Below are 19,157 nucleotides of genomic sequence, written 5' to 3' on the forward strand. Positions count from 1 at the left end.
AAACTCCCTTTTATAAAAGCCAATCCATTCATGGTGTTTTGCATTCTGGCAGCATTAGCAAACGAGAATAGGCCTTAAACTTATTTCAGCTTTAACAAAAGAATTTTACTTGGGCAATATTTGCCCATTCTGGTGTACCTTATATGACTCAAGTGCTTAACAGCTGCTATTGAAGCTAGTATTCTTATTCAGTTCTATAGTAGTAGAATACTTGCTGTTGATGATGTGAATGATGTGTGCATGTGCATCAACTACTGAATTCACTTTTGTGCTATTTTTGAAAATAAAATAATTTCGCACAACCTCTCACAAAGGTATTAATTTCACACTTTAAAAAGTAGATGTGCCAACATAAGCACAAGAGTTCCTACACAAAATTCTGTATGTCCATTAGAGCTTTTATACAGTAAGATTAGATTACAGTCATCCATGGCGTACAATCAATTGTTCAAAGTATGGTTTGTGAATATAATTCAATATAATTGAAATATTTAGGGGAAAAAAAAAGAATAGTTTATCAATCCAGGGCCTACAGGACACCAGACTGAAATCTTTACTCAGTCTGCTATAGACTTTACGCCTTTTTAATTTGTTACTAATATCCATGACATTCAGTGGCCTTGTGCAAATACAGTATGTTGCTCAGGCGTATCTTTTGTCCTGTGCAGACAGACCATTTCATTCTGACTTTTATGAAAACTGCAATTCATGTAATTGATATAAACTTTTTTAATGTAGAAATTTTTGCTTCACAGTCAACTTTGGGGGCACTAGAATAAAAGGTTTCAATACTGTGTCCCCTGCTCTTCACCCCTCCCTTTTTCTTCTTTTACTCAAATGGAGTTGGGCTGTTTGGTCTATTTAGAAGCATAGCTATCTGTGTTCTAATCCTTTAAATTTGCTCTGTTGAATGCTGTATTTAATGCTAATAATGGTGTTTCCCTTACAATTTCTCAGTTGTAAATTAAACACTCTTAATCCTGTATTATTTATATTTGATCATTGTTCAAATAAAAGGAACTTTATGATGAAACAAATACATGTCAGCATGAGGTAAGTGAATTAGGCTTGTTACAATTAGAGCAATTTACGTGATAGGTAGAAGATACCCAAATTAAAATATTTAATTAGATATTCTGCTTCTATAGCTGTCACTTTAAGAAAAATATTGATTTTGTATTACTTGTGGTTGATCTCATTAGTAAGAACTTTAAATGGGACATATTTACCACTCTTTGAAGATATCTTCCCGTAAGAAGTAATGCTGTAGCATGATAATGGGCATCAGTAGCCTGAAAGGATAATATTTTTCTTCCAATCTTTAACGTGCACAGAGCCCCCTCTCTTTTGGATTCAGGTATCCTTTCTGGATCTTGGTTTCATTTGTATACCTGCTTCCCTATGATCCCAATAATAGTAGATGGTGCCCTGAGCACAGCACCTGCATTTAAGGGCTGCCTAGCACCCTGAGGAAACCTCGCTGATTGTCTTCCTGCTCCGCCACTCCCCAAAGCAGAACAGAACGAAATCAGTAACATGCTCATTTGTAGCTTTAAGCATCAGTAATATATGAATATATTTATAATGGGAGCAGGTAGATTAACCCAAAATACATATAATCATTGTAGAATCAATTTAAGAATTACATAATATTCCAAAGCAGAATTTCTAAGGCATCTAGCCTTTTGTTTTTTTATGGATTTTTACAAGCTATCACCATTAAATTCACACAAGTGAGATGATTAATCTGACAGATCAGGGAGACCATGTTATTCCTGTTCATGATAGGACTCCTGCTGTGGTTTGGGACAGATGATAACCTCTCCCTGAGTTTTAATTTATAACATACAATGCTAATATTTAACCTACCTCAAAACTTGTTGAGGATCTGTGGAATGTTGCATAAGGGCCCAAAATAAAATATTGTTGATTATCTCTTTATTAAAGGTAAAATTTCCTCATTAAACCAACCTGCCCTCTGAAAAGTCACAGTACTTCAAATCTCAGAATTTGCAACTGGGAAAGACCTGTCACTAAGGATTCCTAGGTGTAATTGCTTAGCTTCCATTATTGGTGCATAGTGTAGACAGGTTTTTAATTTTTCTATTTTTTGTTCTGCCTCAAAGCTCAGTTTACTAAAGTCATACTTCTAGGCTGTTTTACCACTGCATGATGATTGATCAACTGAGCTTTATTGTCCATTTACATGATTTCAGAGTTGTGGGAAATGGCTAATTTTAATCAGTGTCCAGTTTATTATAAATGAATGCTGGAGTAAACTGAACATGGAGATATATACTTTATGAAAACTAGCTAAAGCCTGAAATGAATGACATCTTTATTTCACATCCCAGTAGCTCCTAATTTGAGAAACACTTCACTTTTGAAAGATACATCTGACTAGGACAATTATATAGTTTTAGGCAAACTGAGACAGTAAGGATTATTGGATTGTTTTGATGAATTGGAAGGGGCATGTTTGTGTTCTCTTTACAAACTGTTCAATACGCTTGTACTGCTGAACTAAAAATACATATTAAGTTTCTTCAAGACAGTCCTGTCAGGCCCTCTGCTTGTTATTACTCCAATAGTTAGCATTATTGCTCTTACGTGATGTTACCAAGCTATACTTCTGAATATTCAGTGATACTTTTTACTAAATCAGACATGTATTCTCAGGGCAAATCAGTGCCATTTTATTAAAGCTAAAGTATAATGCCTACTCAAATTGTGCTCTCAACTTGGTGTTTGTTAATCCAGGGACAGGAAGAGCACTTCTGGGTGGCAGCTAAAGTAATTTCTCTGATGGCCTCTTCATATTCTTCAACACTGAAACATTTCTTCCATTTTTCATTTTCCTTCTTTCACTTTCTTTCACCTTACCCCATCCCTACCTATTCCTTAAACCCACTGACGGCACTCATTAAATGGTGTGAGGGCTGAGAAAATATCGATCCTTAAAATCCTTTCCAAGGACTCGGGCAAGATGGCGGCATAGAGAGGAGTGGAAGCTAAGTAGTCCCCCTGAAACAGCTACAAAAAACCAGAAACAACTAGTAAATAATCCAGAATAACTGCGGGGGGCAAACGAGACCATCCACTCATCACACACCAAAGTGAATTGGGAGGAATGCCCGAGAACACAGCATAAAATCTGTAAGCAAAACCTGCGGAACCAAGTCGTGAGACCCGCTCCCCCATAGCCCGAGCTGCAAAGCCTTGTGGTGCCAGAGAGAAGCTCTCTCCCAGCAAGCGAATATAGCTCAGCTGAGCTCCAACTGGGGTTTTAAGGAGCGAGTGTGAACTGCTCACTACAGGTACGCATCCCCAAAAAACAGACAGAGGCTTTGGGTGACCACTGACCTGGGAGAGCCGGAGGGTCACCTTGGACTGGGTCTGAAGGGGACTATCTATTTCTTTTTCAGCTCAGTGGAGAAAGCCCCAGTCATTTTCAGTTTTCAGGGCTGTGACTCTGGGAAGGGTGGAGACACCACAAGCAGAGAGCGAGACCACTGAAATGCTAATGACCTCCACCTGGGGGCTCTGTCTTCTCTAGGAGGAAAGGGGTGGGGCCCTTTCCATTCAGAAACAGACCCCAGAGCCTGGGGGAACACCATACCTCCTCACACCAGTCATGAATTATAGGCTAACAGGCATCACCTGCTGGGCAGAAAAGCACAGTGACCCGAGGCATCACAGGGTGGAGCAATTTTCTAAGACACACCCTCAGGTAAACCAGATACTGAGTATTTCTTCCCTCTGGGACCTGAGCCTGTTCTGGTCTGGGAAAACCTGATTTGGATAACCAAGGAAACCATGCCTAGACAACAGAAAATTACAACCTACACTAAGAAAAACAAAGTTATGGCCCAGTCAAAGGAACAAATGTACACTTCAACTGAGATACAGGAATTTAAACAACTAATGCTACATCAATTCAAAAAGTTTAGAGAAGATATTGCAAAAGAGATAGAGGCTGTAAAGGAAGCACTGGACATGTATACGGCAGAAATCAAAAGTTCAAAAAAACAACTAGCAGAATCTATGAAAATGAAAGGTACAACACAAGAGATGAAAGAAACAATGGAAACATACAACAGCAGATCTCAAGAGGAAGAAGAAAACACTCAGGAACTGGAGAACAAGGCACCTGAAGGCCTACAAACAAAGGAGCAGATGGAGAAAAGAATGAAAAAATATGAGCAACGTCTCCAGGAACTCAAGGATGAAACAAAGTACAATAATGTAGGTATCAATGGTGTCCCAGAAGAAGAGAAGGGAAAGGGGGCAGAAGCAATAATAGAGGAAATAATCACTGAAAATTTCCCATCTCTTATGAAAGACATAAAATTACAGATCCAAGAAGTGCAGCGTACTCCAAAAGGAGAGATATGAATAGGCCTACGCCAAGACCCTTAATAATCAGATTATCAAATGTCAAACACAAAGAGAGAATCCTGAAAGCAGCAAGAGAAAAGCAATCCATTACATACAAAGGAAGCTTAATAAGACTATGTGCGGATCTCTCAGCAGAAACCATGGAGGCAAGAAGGAAGTGGTGTGATAGATTTAAGACACTGAAAGAGAAAAACCGCCAACCAAGAATCCTGTATCCAGCAAAGCTGTCCTTCAAATATGAGGGAGAGCTCAAAATATTTTCTGACAAACAGACAATGAGAGACTTTGTGAACAAGACACCTGCCCTACAGGAAATACTAAAGGGAGCACTACAGGGTGATAGAAGACAGGAGTGCGTGGTTTGGAACACAATTTTTGGAGATAGTAGCACAACAATGTAAGTACACTGAACAAAGGTAACTAAGAATACGGTTGAGAGAGGAAGGTGGGGAGCATGTGAGACACCACAAGAAAGGAGGAAAGATAACGACTGGGACTATGTAACTTGGTGAAATCTAGAGTATTCAACAATTGTGATAAAATGTACAAATATGTTCTTTTACGAGGGAGAACAAGCAAATGTCAACCTTGCAAGGTGTTAAAAATGGGGAGGCATTGGGGGAGGGATGCAATCAGCATAAACAAGAGACTGTAAATAAAAAAAAAAAAGAAAGAAAGAAAAAATCTTTTCCAGCACACCACAAAACACTGTCCTAATCTGGATACTGACTAATTTGAACCACTGCCCCAACTCTGCAAAATCAGCATGCACTGCCAGTCTTCCCCTATCTCTCTTATTCTCCTAACACCCTAAAACAGCTAGTAAAATTGCAGTAAAAGAAACTGGACTTTGGAATTGTTAACCGACGGATAAAAACAGATTGTGATACTCTTTTATTAGTTTCATCCTTTTAAATAGAGAAGACTGTGGATTTTTATCCGGCATTTCAGGGGTTGTAGTAGCCATTAACGTATATTTCTATTATGTTGTTTCTCAGGTAAGGAGCAGCTGGAAGAAAACATCTTATTTCTTTAATCTTATGCCCCTACATCTGCTACTGCACCTCTGACAAGTCTAATGCAGTATGAAACTTCGCCTACAGTAAAACGGCCAAGAGTAAATGGCTTTTTTGTTGAACACATCTATAGTTTGGAGTTTATGCTGAAATTTGTCAAATAACCAAAATTATAGTTGTGAGATATTTAAAAAAAAATAAAATTGATCTAATTTCTATACCAAGAAAAAATATGCTGTTTATAAGAGACTCACCTTAGACCCAGCGACACAAAGAGATTGACAGTGAAAGGATGGAAAAAAATATTCCATGCAAGCTGCACCCAAAAAAAGCAGGGGTATCCATACTAATCTCAGAAAAAACAGACATTAAATGCAAGAATGTCACAAGAGACAAAGAAGAACACTATATACGAATAAAACGGACAAGTTGCCAAGAATAAATAACAATCATAAATGTTTATGCACCCAATCAAGGTACTCCGAAGTACATGAAAAAAATATTGGCAAAACTGAAGGCATCAATAGATGTTTCCACAATAACTGTGGGAGACATCAATACACAAATCTCTCCTATAGATGAATCAACAAGAGACAGGACCAATAAGGAAATTGAGAACCTAAACAATATGATAAAAGAATTAGGTTTAACAGAAATATAGAGAGCATTATATCCCAAATTACCAGGATATACATTCTTCGCTACTGCTCATGGAAGTTTCTCCAGGACAGATCATATGCTGGGGCAGAAAACAAGCCTCAATAAATTTAAAAAGACTGAAATTACTCAAAGCACATTCTCTGACCAAAATGGAATGCAACTAAATGTCAATAACCATCAAAGATCTAGAACATTCACAAATATCTGGAGGTTAAACAACACAGTCCTAAACAATCAGTGGGTCAAAGAAATTGCAAGAGAAAATGCTAAATTTCTAAAGAATGAAAATGAGAACACAACACATCAAAACTTATGGGATGCAGTGAAGGCAGTATTGAGGAGGAAATTTATAGCTCTAAATGCATACATTAAAAAGGATGAAAGAGCAAAAATCAAAGAACTAATGGAACAACTGAAGAAGCCAAAAAGGATCAGCAAACTAATCATAAAGCAAGTAGAAAAGAAATAACAAACATTAAAGCAGAAATAAATTATACAGAGAACAAAAAACAACAGAAAAAATAAATAAGGCCAAAGTTGGTTCTTTGAGAAGATCAACCAAACTGACAAACCTTTAGCTAGATTTAAAAAGTCAAAAAGAGAGAAGAACCAAATAAACAAAATAATAAACGAGAGGAGGGACATTACTGTGAATCCCAAAGAAACTGAAAAAATCCTAAGAGGATACTATGACCAAATCTACACCAACAAACTAGATAATTCAGAAGAAATGGATAATTTCCTGGAAACACAGGAACAACCTAGACTGACCAGAGAAGAAATAGAAGACCTCAGCAAACCAATCAAAAGTAAAGAGATCCAACCAGTAATCAAAAGGCTCCCTACAGAACATGTTTGAAGCAAAGTAGTTATTTTAGGTAATTTCCTTTTCTTAATATTTTGCTTTGTTTTGTTTGAAATGTTGTGGGGGTTTTTTGTTGTTCGTTTGTTTAATTTTACAACAAATAAAGTTTAAAAATAAAGCTTCCTACAAATAAAAGCCCAGGGGCAGATGGCTTTACACAAGAATTCTACCAAACTTTCGAAAAAGAACTGACACCATTCCTACTCAACTCTTTAAAAAAATTGAAGAAAATGGAACACTACACAACTCATTTTAAGAAGCTAACATCACCCTAATATCAAAACCAGATAAAGATGACGCAAGAGAGGGAAACCACAGGCCAATCTCCCTAATGAATATGGATGCAAAAATTATCAACAAAATACTTGCAAATCGAATCCAAAGACACATTAAAAAAATCATACACCATGACCAAGTGGTGTTCATCTCAGAAATGCAAGGGTGGTTCAACGTAAGAAAATAAATCAATGTAATGCAACACATTAACAAATAAAAAGGGAAAATTCAAATGATCATCTCAACAGATGCTGGAAAAGCATTCGACAAAATTCAGCATCCTCTTTTTGATAAAAACACTTCAAAAGGTAGGAATTGAAGGAAACTTCCTCAGTAGGATAAAGGGCATATATAAAAAACCCACAGCCAACATAATAATGGTGCAAGACTGAAAGCCTTTCCTCTAAGTTCAGGAATGAGACAAGGATGCCCACGGTCACCACTATTATTCAACATTGTGCCAGAAGTTCTAACCAGAGCAATCCTGCAAGACAAAGAAATAAAAGGCACCCAAATTGGAAATAAAAACATAAAACTGTTATTATTTGCAGATAATACGATCTTATATTTGGAAAATCCTGAGAAGTCAATGACACTACTACTTGAGCTTATAAACAAATTCAAAGACCTCAATATAAGAGACAGTACCATAAAACTCCTACAAGATAATGTAGGGAAACCTCTTCAAGACCTAGTATTAAGAGGTCACTTCTTAGACCTTACACCCATGCACAGGCAATGAAAAAAAAATAGATAAATGGGAACTCCTCAAAATCAAAAGCTTCTGTACCTCAAAGCAATTTGTTAAAAAGGTAACAAGGCAGCCAATGCAATGGCAGAAAATATTTGGAAACCGTGTGTACCGGTTTGTATATATTATCTCCCCCAGAAAAAGCCATGTTCTTTGATGCAATCTTGTGGTGCCAGACATATTAGTGGGGATTAAGTTGGAACATTTGGATTAGGTTGTTTCCATGGAAATAAGCCCAACCCAACTGCAGGTGATAACTCTGGATAATTTCTATGGAGGTGTGGCCCCACCCATTCAGCATGGGCCTTGATTAGTTTACTAGGGCACGATATAAGCTCAGACAGAAGGAGCGAGCTTGCTACAGCCAAGAGGGACGCTTTGAAGAACGCACAGAAGCTGAGAGAGTAGCTGCAGATGAGAGACAATTTGAAGACAGCTGTTGAAAGCAGACTATTCCTCCGGAGAAGCTGAGAGGACAAACGCCCCAAGAGCAACTGAGAGTGACATTTTGAAGAGGAGCTGTGGCCTAGAGAAGAACAACCTGGGAGAAAGCCATTTTGAAACCAGAAGTCTGGAGCAGATACCTTCCCAGCTCACAGAGGTTTTCCGGATGCCACTGGCCATCCTCCAGTGAAGGTACCTAATTGCTGATGTATTATGTTGGACTCTTTATGGCCTTAAGACTCTAACTGTGTAACCAAATAAACCCCTTTTATAAAAGCCAATCCATTTCTGGTATTTTGCATCCCGACAGCATTAGCAAACTAGAATACCATATATCTGATAAGAGACTGGTATCTTGCATACATAAAGAAATCTTATAACTCAACGACAATAGTACAAACAGCCCAATTATAAAATGGGTAAAAGATATGAAAAGACATTTCTTTGAAGAAGAAATGCAAATGGCAAAAAGCATATAAAAAATGTTCATCTTCACTAGCTATTAGGGAGATGCAAATCAAGACTACAATGAGCTATCATCTCACATCAATAAGAATGCCGACCATTAAATGAACAGTAAACTAAAAATGCTGGAGATGATGTGGAAAAATTGGAACTCTTATTCATTGCTGGTGGGACTGTGTAATGGTACAGCCGCTCTGGAAGACCGTTTGGTGGTTCCTCAGAAAACTAGATACTGAGTTACCCTACGATCCAGCAATTTCACTTTTCAGTATATACAGAGAAGATACGAAACCAGTGACATGAACAGATATTTGCAGACCGATGTTCATAGTGGCATTGTTTACAACTGCCAAGGTATGGAAACAATCCAAGTTTCCTTCAGCAGACAAGTGGATAAACACTATGTGGTAAATACACAAAATGGAAACAACACAGCAGTAAGAAGGAAATCAGGTTGAGAAACATGACCACATGGATGAACCTTGAAGACATAATGCTGAGTGAAATAAGTCAGACACAAAAGGGGAGATACTGTATGTTACCATAATGTCAACTCTATGAAAAACGTAAAATAAGTATCTTATACTGCAGAATATAGGAGACCTAGAGACAGACATAAGCTAGTGAAGGGGGAACAATAATCTAGTAGGTACAGATATGATAATGTGGGTGAACTTAATGGTATGCATATGGTCAGGTGTGACTATGGTACATTAATGGGATTAGAATTATCAGTGATGCATTGAAGGTGAACATGTTCGTAAATGGTTTAAAGGCATGTAACCCACAGAGTAGCACCACAAACCTAAATAAGTGTTAGCATGATATACTTATGAGGTATGACACTGGTGCAGAGGTTTAACAGAGTGGTATGGAAAAACTACCCACTACATAGACTAAATTTAATAAGAATATCTTATCAACACTACACTAATACTAGGGTTGAATAATTAGCAGTTGACAAGAGCTCTGGGATGTATTATGTTATGATAATTGTTTAAAGTTGAGAGTGAATGATGACTGTACAACTAAGTGAAGATAAAAATGTAAGAAACTGACCGTTTACCTTGGGATAGAATATATATTAAGTGAAATTAGGAACCCACTACTTAATAAATCAAGCCCTCAAATTGAGGCTTGCTCTTGTGAAATTTAGGGTTGTAAATAGGAGGCAGAGCCCTCCTATAATTATGCCAAAGAGGCACCTCCAGGGAACCTATTTTGTTACTCAATTGTGGCCTTTTTCTCTCTAAGCCCAACTCAGCAAATAAATTCATTAACCGCCCCACAACAAGGTACATGACTCCCAGGAATGAGCCTGGCCCAGGCAGTGAGGGACTGAAAATGCCTACTTCACCAAAAGAAGGTAAAAAGAAAGGTAACAAGCTGAGGTCACAGTGGCTGAGAGATCCCAAATTGAGTCGAGAGGCTATCTTGGAGGTTTCTCTTATGCAAGCTCCAACTAGACATCCCAAATGGCCACAGTATGTCTTACCCTTAACAAAAGTAGTTCCCAAGTACCTAGGTCCCTACCTAAGATTCTATAGAGGAGTCACTCACTAAGTTTTACCTTTCAGAAACTTAAATCCTCCAGTGTTCCTATACCACACAAGTCCCAAAACCCAGAGGCAACAGCCTCTTTAATATCAACAATGAGATACAGCCACCTTCCCCATGCTGTCGACACCCCCTTTCAATATGAACAAGTTAGGGACTCACTGTCCAGACACTCCTGAAGATGGAGAAAGAGATTAAGTGAGAGGAAGGAAGCAAACAAAATAATATTCAACAATGGTCTGTGAATACTGAAACTTTATATAAATTTATATATATTTTTTAGATGCTGGGGTGCTGGAAAAGCTGGAAGTAGGTAAATAACATGGTAGAACTCTAACCTATAACACCCTTAGAAATTTGCTCTATAGCTACTCATTGAATTGTGATTTGAAAGTCTTCACCTTTCTGCATATACCTTACATTGAATAACAAGGAAAGAACTGTAGCTATGGAACTGGAACCCATAACAATTTTTTAAATTACCTATATAACTTCTTATTGAGCCATACAGCAAAAGTTAACATCTTTCTCTATGTATGATATATTTTACAATAATGCAAATAGCTGAAGTTGTAGAATTGTGACCCATGACATTCTTTGAAATCTGCATTCTAACTACTTGTTAATTTCTACTTTGAAACTTATCACTGTTATGTATACATGTAAAAGTTCACAATAAAAATGCATTAAAAAATCCCAGCAGTCTTTTTTTGCAGAAAAGGAAAAGCTGACCCTCAAATTCATATAGAATCACAACGGGTCCCAAAGAGCCAAAATCAATATTGCAAAGTTGGAATTCTCTTACTTTCTGATTTCAAAATTTACTACAAAGTTATAGCAATTAAAACATAGTGGTACTGGCACAAGGATAGACATATATATTAATGGAATAGAACTGAGAGCCCCTGGTAAACCCACACATCTATGGGCAATCAATTTGAAAAGGGCCTCAGGTATATTAAGCTGGAAAAGCACAGCATCTTCAACAAATGGTGCTAGGAAAACTAGCAGTCAACATGAGAAAGAATTAAGTGGATCACTACCTCACACCACATACTAAAATTAATTCAAAATGGATAAATGGCCTAAATATCAGAAAAAAATTATAAAACTCTCAGAAGCAAACATCGGGGAAAATATTCAGGATGCCATATTTAGCACTGGATTCTCAGATACAGCACCAAAAGCCACAGCAACAATCAAAATAAAAGATAAACAGAAATTCATCAAAATCAAAACCTTTTGTGCATCAAAGGACATTATCAAAAATGAGAGGTCAGCCTACAGAAATGGAGAAAATGGTTCTGAATCAGATATCTGATAAAGGTATAATGTCCAGACTATGTAATGATCTCCTACAACTCAATAAAAAGACAAATGTTAAACCTAAAAGATGAAAAAACCCAAGTTTAATAGAAATTTCTCCAAAGGTATACAAATAGTCAATAAGCACATGAAAACATGCTCACAAATTGTTACTTTGTGGGTGGGAATGAAGCATGGTCAGCCACTGTGAAAGACTTTGATGGCTCCTCAAAAAGTTTAACAAAATGACCATATACGCTGGTTTGAAACTATTATGTACCCCATAAAAGACTATGTTCTTGCGGAGCAGACCTATTGCGGGTGGGATCTTTTGAATAGGTTGTTTCCATTGAGATGTGACAACACCCATTCAGGGTAGGACGTAATCCTTTACTGGAGTCCTTCAAGAGCACTCACAGAGACAGAAACTCATAGAAACTGAGAGAGACATTTTGGAGACAAGCTAAGATACGTAATTCAGAGTTTTTCCCCAGGAGAAACAAGCAAGGACCCACAGGAGCTGAGACATGAGTCCAGAGACATTTTGGAGAAAGCCACTGAAACCAGAAGCTAAATCCAGGAGAGAAGGTACAAAACAGCCAGCCAACTGCCTTCCCATGTGAGAGAGGAACCCCAGATGCCATCGGCCTTTATTCAGAGAAGGTATCTACCTCTTGATGCCTTAAGTTGGACATTTTCGTGGCCTTAGACTGTAAATTTCTGAACTGATAACCCCTCACTGCAAAACTCAATCCATTTCTGGTATATCACATTTTGGCAGCTTCAGCAAATCCAAACATCATATGACCCAGTAATTTTACACTTAGGTATATACCAAAAAGAACTGAAAGCAAGGACTTGAAAAGATATTTGTACAGCAGTGTTTATAGCATAATTATTCACAACAAAAAGATGAAAGCAACCAAAGTGTCCAACAGATGAACAATAAAGAATATTTAGTATATATGCACAATTGGATATTGTTCATCCATAAAAAGGAATGGTGTCTCAATACACACTAAAACATGGATGAACCTTAAAAACATCATGCTGAGTGAAAAAAGCCAGACACAAAAGGAAAAATATTGTATGAGTCTACTTATATTAAATATCTAAAAATTCAGAAAGAAAAAATGTTGACTAGGGGAGGGAGGAGTGGGAATTTGTTGCTTAAAGGGTACAGTTTCTGTTTTGGGTGATGAAAAAGTTTTAATAATGAATGGTGGTGCTGGTAGCACAACATTGTAAATGTAGTTAATACTACTACATTTTCCACTTAAAATGGTAAAAACGGGATTTTTATATCTATATGTTACAATAAACTATTTTTAAAATGAAGGAAAGTCCTGAAGCACATGACAACATGGATGAACCTTGAGGACATTATTTTGATAGAAATAAGTCAGTCACAAAAGGACAAACGTTATATGATTTCACTAATATGAACTAATTATAGTATGCAAACTTAGAAACAAAAAATCTAGAATATAGGTTACCAGGAGACAGAATAAAACTACAGAATGGAGAGTGATTGCTTAATAGGTACAGAATTTTTAACCAGCTTGAACTTAAACGCTTAGAAATGGAGAGGTGATGGAAGAATGTTACTGTGAGTATAATTAACAGTGCTAAATTGTGTATGAATGTGGTTGTAGGGGAAGTTTAGAGTCATGTATGTCAACAGAAGGAAAGCTAGAGGTTAAAACATGGGAATGTACACAGTGAATTTTTCAGCAGACAATGACTGTGATTAACAGTACAAATATAAAATAGGCCTTTCATGAGCTAGAACAAATATATGTCACTATCAAAAGGAGCTGAGTGCCATATGAGGAAAAATGCACCTACTGCAAACAAGGGACTATGTTTAACAGTAATTTTTTCAATATTCTTTTATCAACAGAGGCAGATGTACCATACCAATGCTAGGGGTCACTAACAGGGAGGGATAAAGGGTATGGGATGTTTTCAGTTGTCTTTCTTTGGAGTAATAAAAATGTTCTAAAATTGATTGTGGTGATGAATGTACAACTAAGTGATGATACTGTGAGCCACTGATCATATACTTTGGATGGATGGTACAGTGTGTGAACGTATCTCAATAAAATTGCATTTAAAAAAAGGAGGAGAGGCAGGTGTTAATAAGTATTTTTTAAAAAAACATGCAACAAATCTACTCATAGATGCTATCAAACCATAGAAAATTTAGCTCATAATGAATGAATAACTGCTAGAATACATTATTTCTATACTGTTCCCACCTCCACCTCTTCTAATACTAGATATACTCAATATCCATCACCCTGTTTATAAGACATCACCACTATGCATAAAACCTTAGTAACTGCTTCCTTCTCTAATGGCCTGTAACTATAAAATCCTTTGTATTTTAATTATCTAAATGAAAATCACTCATATCCATTTCTTTTAGCATACCCCTCAGGTACTAGCTGAAGAATAGATACAGTGGGGAGGGAGGTTAAAAACTTTGTTGAAATGTCATTTTCCATAATTTCAAAAATGTTAAACACTGCTCAACGCAAATAAATTAAGGGGAAAAAAGACTACAATACACAGCACGTTCTCTTTCTATTTACCCATGCTTTGGTTCACTGGAAGTCTAGCAGGACAACTTGTTTCTTCAGATTCTTCTGATGACTGTGCCAGGAAGTCATTAAGTTTCTGTACCAATGTATTCAACTTGCTTTCCCTATCAAAACAAAAATTTAGAGGATTTCGTTAGTCTGCAATGCATTGAATTAAATTAAAGATCTAACAAGCTAACTGACTCCCCACCACCACACCCAGCTATCTGATCTGGCCCTTACCCTATCTGAATCCCAGTTTCCTCATCTGTAAAATAAGGGGAACAGTATCAACTACTCTGACATAGCCTTGTTGAAGGAACAAATGAGATAATACATGTAAAGTGCATGGCACCACCCTAGACTGGTCCCTTACAGAATTATCTTCCCAGAGTTGTGTTTTAACAACGTACTCTGAGCATTCTGCAAAGGCTGTGATAAGAAGTCACCATGTGTAGAACTCAGTCTCCGTTTGCTGTCAAATTTATGGAGAATATTTTCAATGCATGACTCCATTTTCCACATGAGAAATTATTAGAATTTCTGTCATGAAAACTGGGAGATGCCTGCCTCTGATATCTAAAATTCTGTAATTTATGGGAACTCTGTATTTTCTTCATGATTTTTCTATAAACCTACAAGTTCTCTAACTATAAAAAAAGCTCTAACAAGCTGAAAAAAAACCTATATGCAAGGCTGTCAAAACCATGCATATTCAAAGTAAATAAAAACCAGACCACAGAAATAAAAAAGGATGAGGATACTGTGACCAAACAACAAATTAAACAACCTACATGAAATAGACAAATTCCAAAAAAAAACATATGAACAACATACAATGATGCTACAATGACTCTAAAAGAAATAAAAGATGTCCACAAACCAATTACAACTAAAGAGATTTACACATTCATCAAAAACCTGCCAACACAGCAAACTCCCAGGACCAGATGGATTTTCAGGTGAATTCTAACAAACATTCCAAAAATTAATACAAATCCTCCTCAAACTCTTTCAAAAACTGAACAGGAGGAAAGACCATCCAACTCATTCTATAAAGTCACCTTCACTCTAATAAAGAAAGATAAAGATGCAAAATGAAACTATAGACACATTTTTTTTATGAACATAGGTGCAAAAATCCTAAACAAAAGACTAGCAAATTGAATCCAAAAGCACATTAAAAGAATACAATATAATCACATGGGCACTATCCCACAAATGCAAGGCTGGTTCAACATAAGAAATTCAACTAATGTAATACACCACCGTGGCAAAACAAAAGGAAGAAATCCGCATGATCATCTCAACTGACAAAGAAAAGGCATCCTTTCTTGATAAAACACTTAGAAGTATGAGAACAGAAGAAAACTTCCTTGATATGATAAGGGACATATATGAAAAACTCACTGCTATCATTATACTGAAAAGTAAAAGACTGAAAGGTAAAAGACTGAAACCTGGAACAAGACAAAATTGTCTACTATTACCACTGACATGGTACTGAAATTCTAGCAGACACATGAGGCAAGAAAAAGATATAAAAGGCATCCAAACTGGAAAGAAAGAAGTAAACTTTCACTATTTTCAGATGACATAATCATTTATATTTATATATATACATAAATACATATATACATACATATGCATACACATATATTCACATATACATACATATACATATATATATATATATATATATAAATGAAAAATCCACAACAAAGTCATTAGAGCTAATAAATTAGTTCAGCGAAGTGCCAAAGTAAAAGATCAACACGCAAAAATCAGTAGTGTTTTGATACCTTAGTAATGAGCAATCTGAGGAAGTAAAGAAAAAAAATATCTAGAACCAAAGTGAACAAAGGATATAATGGACCTATACAAGGAAAACTACAAAAGTGCTGAAAAAGAAAATCAAAGGTCATCTAAACAATTAGAATGACATTCCACCACTCACGGATAGGAACACTAAATATTGCTAAAATGTCAATTCTATACATTATGATTTACAGGTTTAATGCAATCCCAATCAAAACCCCAACAGTCTACATTGCAGAAATGGAAAAGACAATCATCAAATTAATTTGAAATAGCAGGATCCAAGATGGCAGATTAGGAGAAACACAGCAAAATTATCCTCTGTGAAAAGCACTAAATAAAGGAGAGAAAGTGCTCCAGAACAGCAGTTCCAGTCTTCCACCGACTAGGCAGGGACTTCTACACCAATAGTGAGGGTTTACTTGGAGAAACCGAGAGGCTGCATTTAATATAGGTTCAGCCTAGAACGCCGCCGGGAAACAGGCAGCTGAAGCCGGCTGACGGTGCAGAGGAGAGGAGCATTACAGACACTGGGCACCCTCTTCAGTACCTCCATGGGATATAAACCTTCACAGACCTGCAGCCAAGAGCCCCCATGCCAGACACAGGCCATTGCAGCGTGTATTAGTTAGGGTTCTCCTTGGAAAAAGAATTGAGAGATGTCTCTTATTATCAAATTGTAAAAGTGACTCACACAACTGCGGGAGCGCACGAGTCCAAATTCTGCAGAGCCGTCAACAAGCTGTCAACTCCAAGGAAGACGTCCGACGAACTCCTCTGGAAACGAACCGACAACTTTGACGAACTCCTCAGGAAACGAACCGACAACTTTGACGAACTCCTCAGGGAACGAACTGGCAACTTCGACGAGCTCCCCAGGAAAAGCTTCACTGAGCAGCTGAAGAAGAAGTGCAGGTTCTCTAACCGTCCGGCTTATAAGCCTCCAACTGATCACCCGGACCAAATCCAGCCAATTGCATTCTCTCACTGTGGAAGCACGCCCCTTGATGAGTCATCAGTCAGCTGCAGTCAACTGACTGATGATCCGACAAACCAACCAGCCTCAAATAGCCTCACAGGAATCGTCAGGCCAGTGCCCACTTGACCAGACAGCTAGGCCACCTAGCCAAGTTCACAGATGAACCCAACCATCACAGAGCGTACAGACAATCACGGAAAGGGGTACCTTTTCAACCCTGTGCAGCCATCACTGCAGTTTGCTGGGAGACAACCCTTCACAGACCTGCAGCAGAGAGGTTCCTTGAGAGAATTCGGGATCGGCAGGCTTGTGACAGCATCCACACTCCCACCACAGAAGAAAGTGGTGTACAAAACCTAGAGTCAGGGGTGCCACAAGGAAGTGCCAGGACCCTCCACCAATCCCAAGGACTCATGGGCATATGACAGAGAGGGACTGTGGGGCATCTGAGCTGGAAGGTGAGATGCATAGCTCTGCAGCCCCAGAGTATTCCACCCACAGCCCCGAAATGACAGGGAACACTGTGTCCTGGAGTGGACTCCCTGACAAACTGCACAGGGCAAACACCCCACCCACAGGGCTGACAGTCCCCAGCAAGCACGGAAAATTGGTACACTGACTGGACAGCCACATGGTTGGGACACTCACTCAGTGTATAGAAGAATTTGGGAAGAACTGGCTTGAGGGTAAGAGGTGGCTTAGGAGCTAACAGGTCAGGGAAAGTGCACTCCACCAAGCTGTAACTGTCAAATTATAGATGAATGTTCAAATGATCATGCATATCCTAAAAGAACCCTATAAAGATAAACAAATGCCAAAAGGCCAAAAATAACAGAAAATTATAAACCATAGAAAGAAACCAGACGATTCAGACAACACAAGACTAAATCAAAAACCCAGAGAAGACACAGAACTTGGAGCAATTTATGAAAGAACTACACACAAACATCAAAATCATGGTTCACAATATAAAGGACATAAAAAGATCCTAGAGGAGCATAAAGAATTTACAAAGGTAAAAAAAAAAAAACAGAGGCTCTTATGGAAATAAAAGATAATGTTGATTAAATTAAAAATGTTACTGAGACATAACAATAGACTTCAAAAAACAGAGGAATGAATTAGTGAGCTTGAAGATAGGGTGATGGAAAGTGAAAGAACAAAACAAATAATAATAAAAAACAAAAATTTGAAATGGATCTCAGGGAAATGACAGACAATAAGAATCACGCAAATATAAGAATTATTGGTGTTCCAGAACGGGAAGAAAATACTCGAGTAAACGGCTAGGAAGAGTATTTGAAGACTTTGATGGGGACAAATTCCAAACCCTTGTAAACAATGTAAATCTGGTAATTAAAGATGCCAAACAAACTCAAAATGCAATAAATCCAAATAAACCCACTCTAAGACACAATCTGATTACACTGTCAAACGCCGAAGAGAAAGAGAAATTTCGGAAAGCAGCAAAGAGAGAAGCAATTCACCACATAGAATGGAAACAACATAAGACTAAGTACTGACTACTCACTAGGCACCATGGAAGCGAGAAGGTAGTGGTATAATACATTTAAAATTCTGAAAGAGAAAACTGCCAGGCAGGAATTCTTTATGAAGAAAAGCTCAACTTCAAAACTGAGCGAGAGGAGGAGTGGGCAACATGGCAGCATAGAGAGGAGTGGAATTTAGTTAATCCCCTGAAACAACAAATGAACAACCAGGAAAAACCAGTAAAAGATTTGGAATAACAGCTGAGGAACAACCATGACTGTCCACACATCATGCACCAACCTCGATTCGGAGGAATGCCTGAGATCACAGTATAAAATCTGTAAGCAAAAGGAGGCAGGGCAACATGGCGGACTGGTGAGCTGTTATGTTTTAGTTACTCCTCCAGGAAAGTAGGTAGAAAGCCAGGAACTGCGTGGACTGGACAACACAGAGCAATCTGACTTTGGGCATACTTCATACAACACTCATGAAAAAGTGGAACGGCTGAGATCAGCGAAATCTAAGCCTAATACAGAAAGCTTCAAAG

The 19,157-nt window shown here is 37.7% G+C and overlaps 1 protein-coding gene across 1 annotated transcript in view; it reads right to left on the reverse strand.

Moving 5' to 3' along the window:
* ATRX (ATRX chromatin remodeler) overlaps nucleotides 1-14,838 on the reverse strand; it is a 187,686-nt gene extending 172,848 nt beyond the window's left edge. The window contains 3 exon segments of the mRNA XM_037822745.1: nucleotides 14,335-14,447; nucleotides 14,566-14,590; nucleotides 14,736-14,838. Coding sequence (XP_037678673.1) covers nucleotides 14,335-14,447; nucleotides 14,566-14,590; nucleotides 14,736-14,838 — 241 coding nt within the window.
* Between the last annotated feature and the right edge of the window lie 4,319 nt (nucleotides 14,839-19,157).

Source organism: Choloepus didactylus, chromosome Y (genome assembly GCF_015220235.1).
Source record: "Choloepus didactylus isolate mChoDid1 chromosome Y, mChoDid1.pri, whole genome shotgun sequence".
Lineage (NCBI taxonomy): Eukaryota > Metazoa > Chordata > Mammalia > Pilosa > Megalonychidae > Choloepus > Choloepus didactylus.